At 52.5% G+C, this 12276-nt stretch overlaps 1 protein-coding gene across 1 annotated transcript in view; it reads left to right on the plus strand.

The window, feature by feature from the left end:
• Positions 1-12276, plus strand: part of CLUH (clustered mitochondria (cluA/CLU1) homolog) — a gene marked incomplete at its 3' end in the record, with an annotated part of 19955 nt that overhangs the window by 5089 nt on the left and 2590 nt on the right. The window contains exons 7-20 of the mRNA XM_008943794.1: positions 583-675; positions 1170-1864; positions 2992-3209; positions 3666-3770; positions 4878-4978; positions 6874-7026; positions 7638-7700; positions 8374-8618; positions 9405-9500; positions 9584-9588; positions 10097-10234; positions 10887-11026; positions 11139-11219; positions 11793-11918. Of these exons, the coding sequence (XP_008942042.1) occupies positions 583-675; positions 1170-1864; positions 2992-3209; positions 3666-3770; positions 4878-4978; positions 6874-7026; positions 7638-7700; positions 8374-8618; positions 9405-9500; positions 9584-9588; positions 10097-10234; positions 10887-11026; positions 11139-11219; positions 11793-11918 (2259 nt within the window). The remainder of the gene's footprint in view (positions 1-582; positions 676-1169; positions 1865-2991; positions 3210-3665; positions 3771-4877; positions 4979-6873; positions 7027-7637; positions 7701-8373; positions 8619-9404; positions 9501-9583; positions 9589-10096; positions 10235-10886; positions 11027-11138; positions 11220-11792; positions 11919-12276) is intronic.

Here is a 12276-nt window from a genome sequence, read left to right on the forward strand (position 1 = left end):
GACCCCTGGTATTTGTGCACGGGTTTTGCTCAGGAAGGGAAAATGTGTGGGAGTCCTTGTTCTTAACGGTGCCCGTGGCTGTAGGGCTGTGCTGCTCGGGCTGTGCCCCCTGCACACATCGGGCTCTGAGAGAGCAACTGCTGCTCGGGCCTGTGCCCCGCAGCCCGGCGCCGAGTGCCACTGCACAGCAGGCAGAGTGTCCCCACGTGCCCCTCAGGCCTGGAGCAGCTCCTGCGTCTGAGCAGACTGTCCCAAAGGCTTCAGCTGCAGCCTCCTGCCATGAAACCGTGCGGGCCGTGCGTGGCGGGGGCGGCTGCCCGTGGGCAGTGCCAGCTGGGGACATGGCACCGTGCAGCCCTGGCACCAGCCGGGCTGACGGGAGATCCGTGCCAGGCTGCTCGTGAATAAAGGCCGTGCAGGAGGAGTGTTCCTTCCTGCTGCTGATTTGCTTCCTGTGAACTCCACAGCAGCTTGGATCCTTACCCCCTCCCCTCTCACAAAGTGCCTTGTAAAGCAGAAACACTGACTTGGCAGCCCCTGCCTACACATGCGCCGTGTCCCACGGGGCTTTGACTCTTTCAGACCAGAGACTGGAACGAGGAGCTGCAGACCACACGAGAGCTGCCACGCAAGAACCTGCCCGAAAGGCTGCTGAGAGAGCGAGCCATTTTCAAGGTAACTGCACGATGAACAGGCAGCTCCCTGTGCCCATGTCACATCTGGGCTACCCTCCAGAAGCTGGAAGAGGAGGATCCTGGTGTGTAAGCCAAAGGGCCTTGTTCTCTCTCTTGCACGTCTGCCTTCTGCTCCCAGCCCTGCAGGGAGGAATTGGGCTCCTTGACCCTGTGTGTCCCTGCTGACCCCCAGGCAGCCACCTCCTCATCCTCTGCTGCTTTGTCTGATCCAGTCCTTCGAGTGGGTGGGAGGAACAGGGCGACACACACCTAAGCCCCCCTCTGCAGAGAGCTGATGAGTCTGAGCCATGCTGATTCCAAATGTTCTGGTTCCTGGAGCTTGTATCCAAGCCACTAGCCAGGCTCACAAAAACAAAAGCCAGCTGAAGTGCCTGCATGCTGGAAGGCAGTTGGGAGAAGTTTGCAGGAAGCTTTGAGACTGAGGTGCTGGGGGGTGGGAGCCCTTCCTTACCCTTTCTCTTCACCTGCTTCCAGGTTCACAGCGACTTCACCGCAGCAGCAACAAGAGGTGCTATGGCTGTCATTGATGGCAACGTCATGGCCATCAACCCCAGCGAAGAGACCAAGATGCAGATGTTCATCTGGAACAACATTTTTTTCAGCCTGGGCTTTGACGTCCGTGACCACTACAAGGACTTTGGCGGAGATGTTGCTGCTTACGTCGCTCCTACCAATGATCTCAACGGTGTGCGGACCTATAATGCTGTGGATGTAGAAGGGCTGTACACGCTGGGGACTGTGGTGGTGGATTACAGAGGTTACAGGGTGACAGCTCAGTCTATTATTCCTGGCATCTTGGAACGGGAGCAGGAACAGAGCGTCATCTATGGGTCAATAGACTTTGGCAAGACAGTTGTCTCGCACCCCAAGTACCTGGAGCTGCTGGAGAAGACCAGCAGACCACTTAAAATCCAGAAGCACAAAGTCCTCAACGACAAGAATGAGGAGGTGGAGCTGTGCTCCTCAGTGGAGTGCAAAGGCATTATTGGCAATGATGGGCGTCACTACATCCTGGACCTGCTCCGCACCTTCCCTCCAGACCTAAACTTCCTGCCTGTTGAAGGAGAGGAGATGCCAGAGGAATGTAAGAAAATGGGGTTCCCCAAGCAGCACAGACACAAGCTTTGCTGCCTCCGGCAAGAGCTTGTCGATGCCTTCGTAGAACACAGGTGAGCTGAGCTCCCCCCTCCAGCACAGGGCCGTGCTGTTGTCCTGGGGATGCCACAGCGGAGCTCCCAGAAGTGGGCGGCTCGTTTCCCCATTGCTTGGCTGTGCAGGTGCAATTACAGAAGCTTAATTAACAAGGTGGAAATGGCAGGGGTTGTGGCAGGGCCACAGGGAGCCAGGGAAGAAGCCAGTTTGCGTTTTAGTCTTCAAACCTGGTTTTGTTATTTCCTGTCTAAAGGTTCATGAGTTCTTCTTTCCCTGCAGCCATCCTGTGCATCTGACGGCGAGGGAACGGGGAGAATTTATGCAGCTTTTTGAGGCTCTCTAGATGTCCTGAATGCTACTTTTTTTTTCCTAGAGGCTGAAAACGTTACCTATGGGACGTGCTGTAGGCACTCTTGTGGTGGAATGTGTTGGTGTTGGGGCTCGCTCAGTGCAGACGAGGAAGTGGGAGCTCAGGGAGCAGGACAAGTGGAAGTCGTTTGGCAGTGTTAATGCTCCTGCTTCCAACCCGAAGGGCTGTGAGTGCTCTGCTCTCAGATGGTGGGAGCCTCTGCTTCTTGCCAGAAAGACGAGCCCTCCAGTTGCTGACAGAGGAACGCTGCCTGCTGAGCAACCAGTTCTGCAGCCAGCACCCTTCCCAGCCCTGCCACGTGCCTGCAGGCTGGCTTTGCTGCTCCCCGGGAGAGCGTCCAGACCAGCAGCCTGCAGGACCATGGCCGTAGGGTGCTGCTGCTGCTCCTTGGCTAGCAGAGCCTGGGCTTCCTGCCGAGGTCTGGCAGAATTGCTGCTGGTTTGTGTTTGACTCGTCCTGTGTATCTGGCAGCAAGAGTCTTCCCGAGCAGCCTGCTGATGTCGCCTGTGGAAGGCAATTTGTAACCACCACAAGGAGATGAGCTTCCGATTGTGATGGGTAATGAAAACCCACCTTTTTTGGCTTCTTCCAATAAACCAATGTGTGCTCCTTCAACTTTGGAAAGCTCATGGGAAGAGGGTGTACATCCTGCCTTTCCACAGGGAAGCTGTGCGGTCCGTAGTGCTAACTCCACAAGGCTTCTCCTTGCAGCAGAGTGTGGTGACCCTCTCAGACGCTCCTGCTGTGCTGAATTCCTCTTTTCCTTCACTGTAGGTATCTGTTATTCATGAAGCTGGCGGCGCTGCAGCTGATGCAGCAGAAAGCCAACAAGCAGGAGAGCTCAGGAGCGCTGGAAAATGGCTCCTCTCCGGAGAACGGCACTGCAGACAGCGAGAAGTCTGAGTCAGAGGATGGTAAAATAGATGATAACGTGACTGGACTTGATCAGGTGAAAGAGCTTGCTGAGACCATTGCGTCTGATGATGGAACAGGTATTTCATCCTCGGCACGGGCAGCAGCAGGCCTCCTGCCCCAGCTGCTGGGCTGTCACCCGTGGGAGCTGTGCCAGGCCGGGGGTGGTCGGGCTGGTTATCTGTTGTTAAACAGGACAAGTACTGGCTTCTGTCAGGATTGTCTCAGCTCCTGTGTAGAGCTTTCACACACTAAGGAATCAATCCCCTTGGGGGCTGGCCACGTAAGTGGGTGAGTGTCGCAGGAGGCTGCAAGCCCAAGAGTTGTGCTGAGCAAGAGCCTGGCCAGCGAGCTGGCTGCGGGGCCACCAGCTGGGGCTGGGTGGCCAGAGGCTGGGTGCAGTGCAGGGCGGCGTGCAGGCATCCCTGGGATCCTGGCTGCTTTTAGTAACACAGCTTTTCCCAGAATCTGATAGCCAGGCCTGTCATTTCCTGAAATCCACGTTCATCTGTGTTCTGTTTTTCTTCCTGCTGCAGTGGATCCCAAAAGCAGAGAAGTGATTCGAAATGCTTGCAAGGCTGTGGGCTCCATTAGTGACACGTCATTTGACATTCGGTTTAACCCGGATATTTTCTCACCAGGTAGGTGTACAAAGAGCTGGTCTCAGTCCTGCAGAGGGTCGCTGTGTCCAGCCAGCTAAAGGCAAAAAGCTGTGTGCTGTAGCCCAGGATATTGCTGGCTTTCGGCAAGCTGGGCATGGTGCAGGATTCTCCATGAAGCACAAAGATACAGAAAAGAGAGAGCAGTAATGGATTGTGATGCTGGAAGTGCTGGAGCAGGCAGTAAGCTGTCTCCCACCACCGTGCTCTGGGGAGGTCTGCAGGTTGCTGCCAAGAATCTTCTTGTGATTCTCCAGCATCCCAGCTGCTAGACCACATGAAAGAGAGCAGAGGGAGGGAAAAAAATTAACTTGATCCTAATGCAGTAGTTTACACAAGAAACAACAGTTGTAGTTGAACAACTGATGCTGGATCCTCAGTGAAGGGCAGGGTTTGTTTTAGTAATGTGGTGGTAAGCAGGTCATGGTGCCCTTTCAAATGCATGCATCAGTTCCAGGCGTCCTGTGAAGCTGGCCATGGCTGGAATCGGTACTTTTTTAATTTGGAAATGAAGAAGAAGCTCTCAGAGTGTTTATAGGGGTGAACACTGAGGCTGTATGTGTGCAAACTGCAGGGGAATGACCATATAGTTTGATTTAGCTTGGAATAGATATGTCAGAAGGAGCACGTGCTTTGAAATGTCCAAACACCTCCTAAGGCTGGTAAGGATTAGTGCTTTGGCAGTTAGAACTTTAAACCTAATTTTAACTTTGGTGTGCAAAAGCAAAAGTTTCAGAGTTTCTAGCACTTGAGGTATTTGCTGGTCCCTCTGCTGAAAGATTCTGCTCCAGTCTGACCAGTTGACTCTTGCACTAGAGGTGTACACAGCACTTTGCAGCAGTCCAGATAAAGAACAGAATTTGGGCTCAAAAGCTGTGTTGAGAATGGGTAAGTGGGCAAGAGCAGGACAGCTGCTAACCCAGCAGAGCAGCCAATGCTCTTTCCAGAGAAACATGTAGAGTAGGTGAGTTTTTGAAGAACCATCTCTTAATTCCAAGGAGCCAGAATCCCTTCAGCTCCTCGCCGCCCCGTGCGCTCTGTCTGGGACCTGCCTCTCGGAGCTGACGTGTTTCCTGCTTTCCTCCCTAGGGGTTCGTTTTCCCGAGTCCAGCAAGGAGGAGGTGCAGGATCAGAAGCAGCTGCTGAAGGATGCTGCTGCGTTCCTGCTGTCGTGCCAGATCCCAGGCTTGGTAAGGAGCTGTGGGTGGTGTCAGCCCCTCCCCTCAGAGCTGTGCCCGAGCCCGGCAGCGACCCCTCCCCAGCCTGTCCCCCTGCCCACAGCCCTGGCACCAGCCCTGCCACCCCTGGGCAGGTGCAAAAGGGGGTTTTCTTTTCCCCTCTGGCGTCGTGGCACAATTTTCCCACCTCAGTCCAACAAGGAACTTTTGGCACTGGTAACTAACAGCTATTGCTAAAGATTTGGGACAGTTGGGACCACAGAATTCATCCTCCCTAGCCCTGGGCATCCTGCACAGCTTAGTGTATTATCTGACCCTGATTGTGACTCAGTTGGTGACTAAGGATTTGGAGTGAACCAGGAAATTGTTCTTACGAGTCTCTGTTGTAAAAACTCTATAACTACTAAGCATTTTGGGTGCTTACCTGTGCACCTGGCTGCATAAGAGATACCAGTGTTCCCTTTCTCAAGATGCTCTCTAATCTGACTACTAATGCATATGTTACAGCAGGTACTGTAACTTGGAGGGTGGGATCGATGAGCTGTGCTCCAAGGGGTTTAGGAGTTGTTGGCCTTATGTAGGAGGGGATTTTCCTTGCTGGAAAGTTTCTTCTGAACTCTAAATCCACTAGTTCTGTAGTCAGCATAACCTTTAGCACCAGCTGTTTAGCCTTCAAATAAAATAAAGGAAGGGGAGTGAATCAGAAAAGGGCTTGGTGATGGTTGTTTTATAAGACAGCTGATACAGTAGTGTATAAACCCAAAATGCTGCACAAGCACATCTGAGGGCAGGGTACAGGCCAGGTGCTGTGGGCAGGCACGCCTCCTTCCTCTGCCTATCAGAAAGTAGCTGGTGTTACCCCATGACATGGATTAAGTGACTCTTTATCAGCACTGCAGCACAACTGAAAATGCAAGAGCCATCCCCCTTATCAGCTACGTGTGCACAGCTCCATGTAGTCTTTAATTGGAAACGTTTTCAGTTAGTGACTGCGAGCCCCTTAAAGAAGGGTTACCCTGCTAGTTCCACAAGCATTAGTTAAAGCAGCCCTGCCAGAGAGCAGCTCCTGAGCCACAGGAGTCCTCTGAGTCCCTGCTCTGCTGCTGTGTTCCTGCCTGGCCTGGGGCTGGAAGTCGGGCCCCGAGCCGTGCCGAGCTGTCTCCACTGGCCTCCGTGGGCTGCTGGAGGCCCTGCACATGTACCACATGGTCACAAGCATCTGTGCTGCTCCTCCCTCTGAGTCCCTGCTCTGCTGCTGTGTTCCTGCCTGGCCTGGGGCTGGATGTCGTGCCCCGAGCCATGCCGAGCTGTCTCCACTGGCCTCCGTGGGCTGCTGGAGGCCCTGCACATGTACCACATGGTCACAAGCATCTGTGCTGCTCCTCGGGCCCTGTGCCTCTGCCTGTTTTGCACAGGGAGTCAGATGGAGCCCGAGCTGTTCCACAGTGACACTTGCTCTCCCCACACCTCAGTTGCCCAGTGGTTGTTAGGAGCACACAGTGCTGCTCGTTCTCCACGAGACGTCGGAGCAACAACGGTACAAGTGGCAAGGAGCTTGCACAAAGTGCTTTGGGCTTCTGCTGCAAGTGCTCTCCCTGCCCATGTGGTGGGGTGGGCTCTGTAACAGCACCAAAAGAGCTGAGCTCGGGGTCACCGTTGCCCTTCGAGGTGACCCTGAGCCCCAAGGTAACAGAGGAGTGTGTGACTGGCAGCTGGGGAACAGCTCTGTACGTGCCAGTTCTTGCTGTGCTGGCAGCTTAAATGTCAGCCCTGGGAGCTGCCTCCTCTCTCAGGCAATGCCTTTGCCCTCCCCAGACAGATAATTTTTTTTTTTCTTTAAATTGAAATTCTCTCCCTCATGTCTGCTCTCAGTGACCCAGTAACCGACGTCTGTACGTGCCCTGCAGGTCAAGGACTGCCTGGATCACACGGTGCTCCCAATGGATGGGGCTACCTTGGCTGAGGCCATGCACCAGCGGGGCATCAACATGCGTTACCTGGGCAAAGTGATCAACTTCATCACCAAGACCCCTGGCCGTGCTCAGCTGGATCACATTTTTGTAAGCACCAGGCTTCACTTTAGGCTGTCAGTTAAAACCACCTCTGGCATAATTTACCCCATGTAGATTCCAACTTGGCAAATTTTCTCTGTGTGAAAATAAACAGCTTCAAAAATAGAGGAGGAGGGAGAGGGACCTGTAAGTGGTGTCTGGGGAGCTGTGCTCCCAAATCCTGACTGGCTTTCGTAGTGTTATTGGGGGTGTGAGTGTCCCTTGGGATAGAGAAGTGTTTCAGGGATTCCCAAGTGTAGTAGCCAGTGGCACAGCTGAGTTTTAAGCCATGTGTTTAAGATCCATCTGGACTTTGGATCAAAGTGGGAAGTGTTGTGAGCACAGCTTCCCACCAGCACCCGTGGGGCTGGTGCTGAGGTGGCTCCTGGCAGCACCGTTGGAGCCGAGCTGTGCCACAGGGGGTGGTCTGTGCTCACCGTGCAGGGGGCCCGGCTGTGCAGGGGCTCTTCTCCAGCCCCAGGACAGTTCTGTGCTGCAGGGTAAGGACTGGAGAGTGCATCTTCTGCAGATCTTGGTGAAAGCCCACTTCAAAAGCAAAATGTGTTTGTCACTGCTAATGCCAACTGACTCTTGCTCTCTGTCCTTTATTCTTTGGGTAGAAAATAGGAATCAGCGAATTGATCACGCGGTCAGCGAAACACATCTTCAAGACGTACCTCCAGGTATGACCTGCAGTCTGACCTCTTGCCTCCTGTGTCCTCTCTAATGACTCTTTTCCCCAAATAGAGCTGTTGGAGTCTCATTAGGCAGTTCATGGGGGTTGCTTAGCAACGGGAAGTACAATCTCATTAGCGCTAAAATAGGTGCAGGCCTGCGTGTGAGGAAAACAAGTTCCCACTTGAAGATGGCTTTCCCAGAGAGCAATCATTCATGCTTTTCTTCCCCAGATTCTCACTCATTATGTTGAAGGCTTTTAAAAGTGAAATCACAGCTTGTTTTCCTTGTAATACCTTTCCCTCTAAGCAGTGTTGCTCTTGCCTTCTAAGAAGCTGTTCTAATTGCATGAACACCAGGGCAGCCTCATACCTGTCCGTGGCAGCACACCTGGCTTTAGTCCCCTGTCAAAATCTGTTACCCTCTCTGGCTTCGTTGTCCCAGGTAGCAGCCCCAAATGAACTATGTCTTTGTGTGTCCGGGGTTTACTGGGTTTATGTATTTACCTCTGACATCTACATAATTCGCTCTGTGCTGGTTCCACTTCCAAACGTTGCCTTTCTCTCCCTCCTGGGAGGTTTTCCTGTTCCTTTTAGGCCCAGGGGGGTGAGGCTCGGGGTCTGAGCAGTGCCTGTGTGATGGTGGGCGTCTTCCACGACTGATTTTGGTGTCTTGCTGTAGGGCGTGGAGCTGTCGGGTTTGTCAGCAGCCATCAGCCACTTCCTCAATTGCTTTTTAAGCTCCTTTCCAAATCCCATTGCCCATCTTCCAGCTGATGAGCTGGTCTCCAAGAAAAAGAATAAGAAAAGGAAAAACAGGAACCTTGGAAATGCTGATAACACAGCGTGGGCCAGCATGACCCCTCAGGAGCTCTGGAAGAATATCTGTTCAGAAGCAAAGAACTACTTTGATTTCAGTCTCGAATGGTAAGCAGAGCACACTGCCCTCACTTCTGCCTGGACCCTCACCAACTGTCTGTAGCTCTCACTGTTCTTTAATAGGACCTGCTTTTTTGACTTGTTTTCTGTTTGAATAGGAATTGGTACTCTGTAGGGAGTTTTACAGGCTTATAATGGAAACAAATTTGGCACAGAGAGGCAGGGGGAGGTGTAACTGAAATTTGAAATGAGGTGAAACCTAGGAGGCAAAGGCAGCAAGGAAAACCAGAGGAGGACGGGACACCTCTCCTTAGTGGTGCAGGGAGAAAAAGGCAAGAAGCTGAACAAGTGTAGTCAAAAGGTATTTGTCTATATAGATGATGATTTAGGCTGAAGGGAGCTTATGTTCCAAAACCAAGGAAAGCTTCTCCTGTATCTGAAACAGAGACAGTGAATAAGGCTGCTGGGAGGTGTGGACGGCGAGTGTGAAACCAGAAGCACGAGTAAGAGAGAGAAACCATGACTAGTTGGCTAAATCAGTGACCAGCCCATCAGTCAGGGACAGCTTGTTCCTCACCAAGAGCTGAAGGCGTTCAGGCTCTGGCCTCAACTCCGCCGTGAGCTTTGAAGAGCACACACGTAGGATTTCAGTTAAAAGTACTGTTATGCATCTCTGTGAGCTTTAATAGCCCATTAGCAACCACTGTGGCGTTAGTCATTGGTTTCAGTCAGCAGCTGGCTGCAGAGGACCTGTGCTGCAGGTACACCGCAGTGGAGGGATGTCCTTGAGCAGAAACTCACCTGGGAGCTGAAGCCTGTGTGTGTTTTTTGCAGTGAGAATGCTGACCAAGCAGCTGAAGTGTATAATCTACAGAAAATCACCCTGCTCCGTGAAATCTCCCTGAAAACTGGAGTCCAAGTAAGATCCTTGTCTTCCCTCCCCCATCGTGTTCTGTACTGAGAACTGTGATGAGTAAGTGAAGCAGCTTTGGAGGGGACAGCCCGTCAGCCAGAGAGTGTGAGCCCCTGGGGGTCTCTGTGGTGGTAATGCTGCAGCACAGGTTCCAGCCTTGGGGAAAGAGATTGCTAATGCAGTTCCCTTTTTAGGGTGACCTTGTTGTGCATCTCCCTTGGAAGATGAGCCAGCCTGAGTACAGTTCCTGTGGCTTGCTCTGACAAACCAACTTCCCTCGTGCCTTTAAATTCATGCACCTGCATTCTCCCATCCAAAAAGCAGCAGCTCCTTGAGTGAGCAGAGCAGGACTTTGGGGCTGTCCTGCAAAGAACAGAGGTTTCCTTCCCCACACTGCTGCCTTCCTGCCCCTCTGCTGGAGTTTGGCTGGACAGGGTTCCCCCCACGGGCCTCCAGTACTGACACCACCATGCCGTGGCACCACGCACACATGGTGCACACCTGTTTTGAGTGTGAATCCATGTGCAGAGTTTATGGCTCATTTTCCCCTCTCTTCTTGGCAACCACCTATGAAAGCAGTGACCATGACCTCTGGTCTTTTTGGTTCCTCCAGATCCTGCTGACAACAGGCACAAGCCCACCTTCACAGAAGAGGATATTCTCAACATCTTCCCTGTAGTGAAGCATGTAAACCCCAAAGCCTCAGATGCTTTCCACTTCTTCCAGAGTGGGCAAGCAAAAGTTCAGCAAGGTACTGTCTCAGGGTGACTGCTGGTGGAAGGTGTCCATGGACTGGTGCTTTCCACCACTGTCACAGAATTACAGACTGGTTTGGGTGGGAAGGGACCTTTAAAAGTTGTTCAGTCCAACCTTCCCTGTAGGGAGCAGGGACATTTGCAACTAGACCACATTGCTCAGAGCCCTGGCCAACCTCAGCTGGAAGGTCTCTAGGAACAGGGCATCAACCACTTCTCAGGGCAACCTGCACCATGTTCTCACCACCCTCAGCCTCAAACATTTCTTCCTTCTCTCTGGCCAAAATCTCCCTCTTCTAGTGTAAAACCATCACTCCTTGTCCTGGCACAACAGGCCCTGCCCAAAAGTCTGTCCCCAGCTTTCTGACAGGCCCCCTCTAAGTACTGAAAGGCTGCAAGAAGGTCTCCCAATATATATCCCCTCCCCCCATGCAGGCAGAGAACTGTGGGCTCCAAGCCCACCTGAAGCACACCTCTGCTGTCAGGTTCCCAGTGATGAACACGGGCAGGGGTGGGGCAGCAGTTCCCTTCTCCCAGCTGCAGTCCTTGTGCAGGCAGTGGCCGGTGGCTCCGCGCCCCGCTGGGGCTGCTCACGGGCAGCCGGGGGCTATTTCACCTACACGTGTGTGAGACTAGATCTGCTTCCAGGTTTCTTGAAGGAGGGCTGTGAGCTCATCAATGAAGCCTTAAACTTGTTCAACAATGTGTATGGTGCTATGCATGTAGAAATCTGTGCCTGCCTGAGGCTGCTGGCTCGTCTCAACTACATCATGGGGGATTATTCAGAGGCAAGTGAGGGCTTGGGTAGGGTCTGTTGGGTCCTCCTGTTCCTTCCCCCCACTGGCTCGCTCAAGTGTGCAGCACAGTGTGACTTGCTCGTGGCCCCTCTGTTCTGTGTAGGCCTTAAGCAATCAGCAGAAAGCGGTGCTAATGAGCGAGAGGGTCCTGGGCATCGAACATCCCAACACCATTCAAGAATACGTGAGTACAGGCTGCTGGTGAGGCAGCACCTCCTGTGTCCACCTGAACCCGTGTCTATATCTAGAAAACAGCTGCAGTTCTCCTTCCTTCTGTAGTGTTCTTCCCAGAATCCTCCATTTTCATCATGAGTTCTGCATCTTACATTTTTGTAAACCAAATGCCTCAGTGTTTGTAAGTGTCCTGCATGGTCAGTATTTGTCCTATTTCATTTACAAATTTGAGGTTTTATCTGATGACTATTTACATTCTGCTGGCTTATGTCAAAAACAAAGAATCCCCCAAAAGTGCAAACAGAAAATCATACCTGTGCAGATTAATTTTGAAATATTCCTTGAGGCGCGTAAGAGAAACTGAAGTGAAACACTTGAGCCTCCTCAGTGCTGTGTCCTGTGCGGTACCTCAGGGAGGCTGTAACCCAGCCATCAGACCTGGACTTCTCCAAGTGCTAGAAACCCTGAGAGGAAGAGCCTCGGACTTGTGTGCAGCAGAGGAACAGAGCAGAAAGGATCCCTGAGCTGGCCTGGCCTCGCAGCGAGCGCCGCCACTGATGCTGGGTTACCTCTCACGTTGCAGATGCACCTTGCTCTGTACTGCTTCGCAAACAGCCAGCTCTCCACAGCCCTGAACCTGCTGTACCGCGCGCGCTACCTCATGCTGTTGGTATTCGGGGAGGATCACCCAGAAATGGCACTCTTAGATGTAAGTAATCTCTCAGAGTCTTCAAGTTTCTGATCTCCAAGAAACCTCTTGGCCTTCAAAATGCCCATGGTGCTGTTATTTAAAATAAACTTCGAGGCATGGCTTTTTCCCCCCTTAATACCAGTTGGTGCCATTATAAGAAGGGGAAGAAAGGAGTTTGACTCCAGCTTGTAGGCCTTCTGTGGCTGGAGCTGCAGACTGGGAAACTGGAGACATGGGTTTGAGCACCTGTAATCCATGGGAACATTCCTTAATTTAGCCTGTTCTTGTAACCCGTGTGTAAAACAGAGAGTTCCCTGGCTCTCGTCAGGCTGGTCTGGACTGAGCTCCTGGGGGGGGGGGGACCGGGTGACGGCAC

This window comes from Merops nubicus, unplaced genomic scaffold (assembly GCF_000691845.1).
Source record: "Merops nubicus isolate BGI_N331 unplaced genomic scaffold, ASM69184v1 scaffold6687, whole genome shotgun sequence".
NCBI lineage: Eukaryota > Metazoa > Chordata > Aves > Coraciiformes > Meropidae > Merops > Merops nubicus.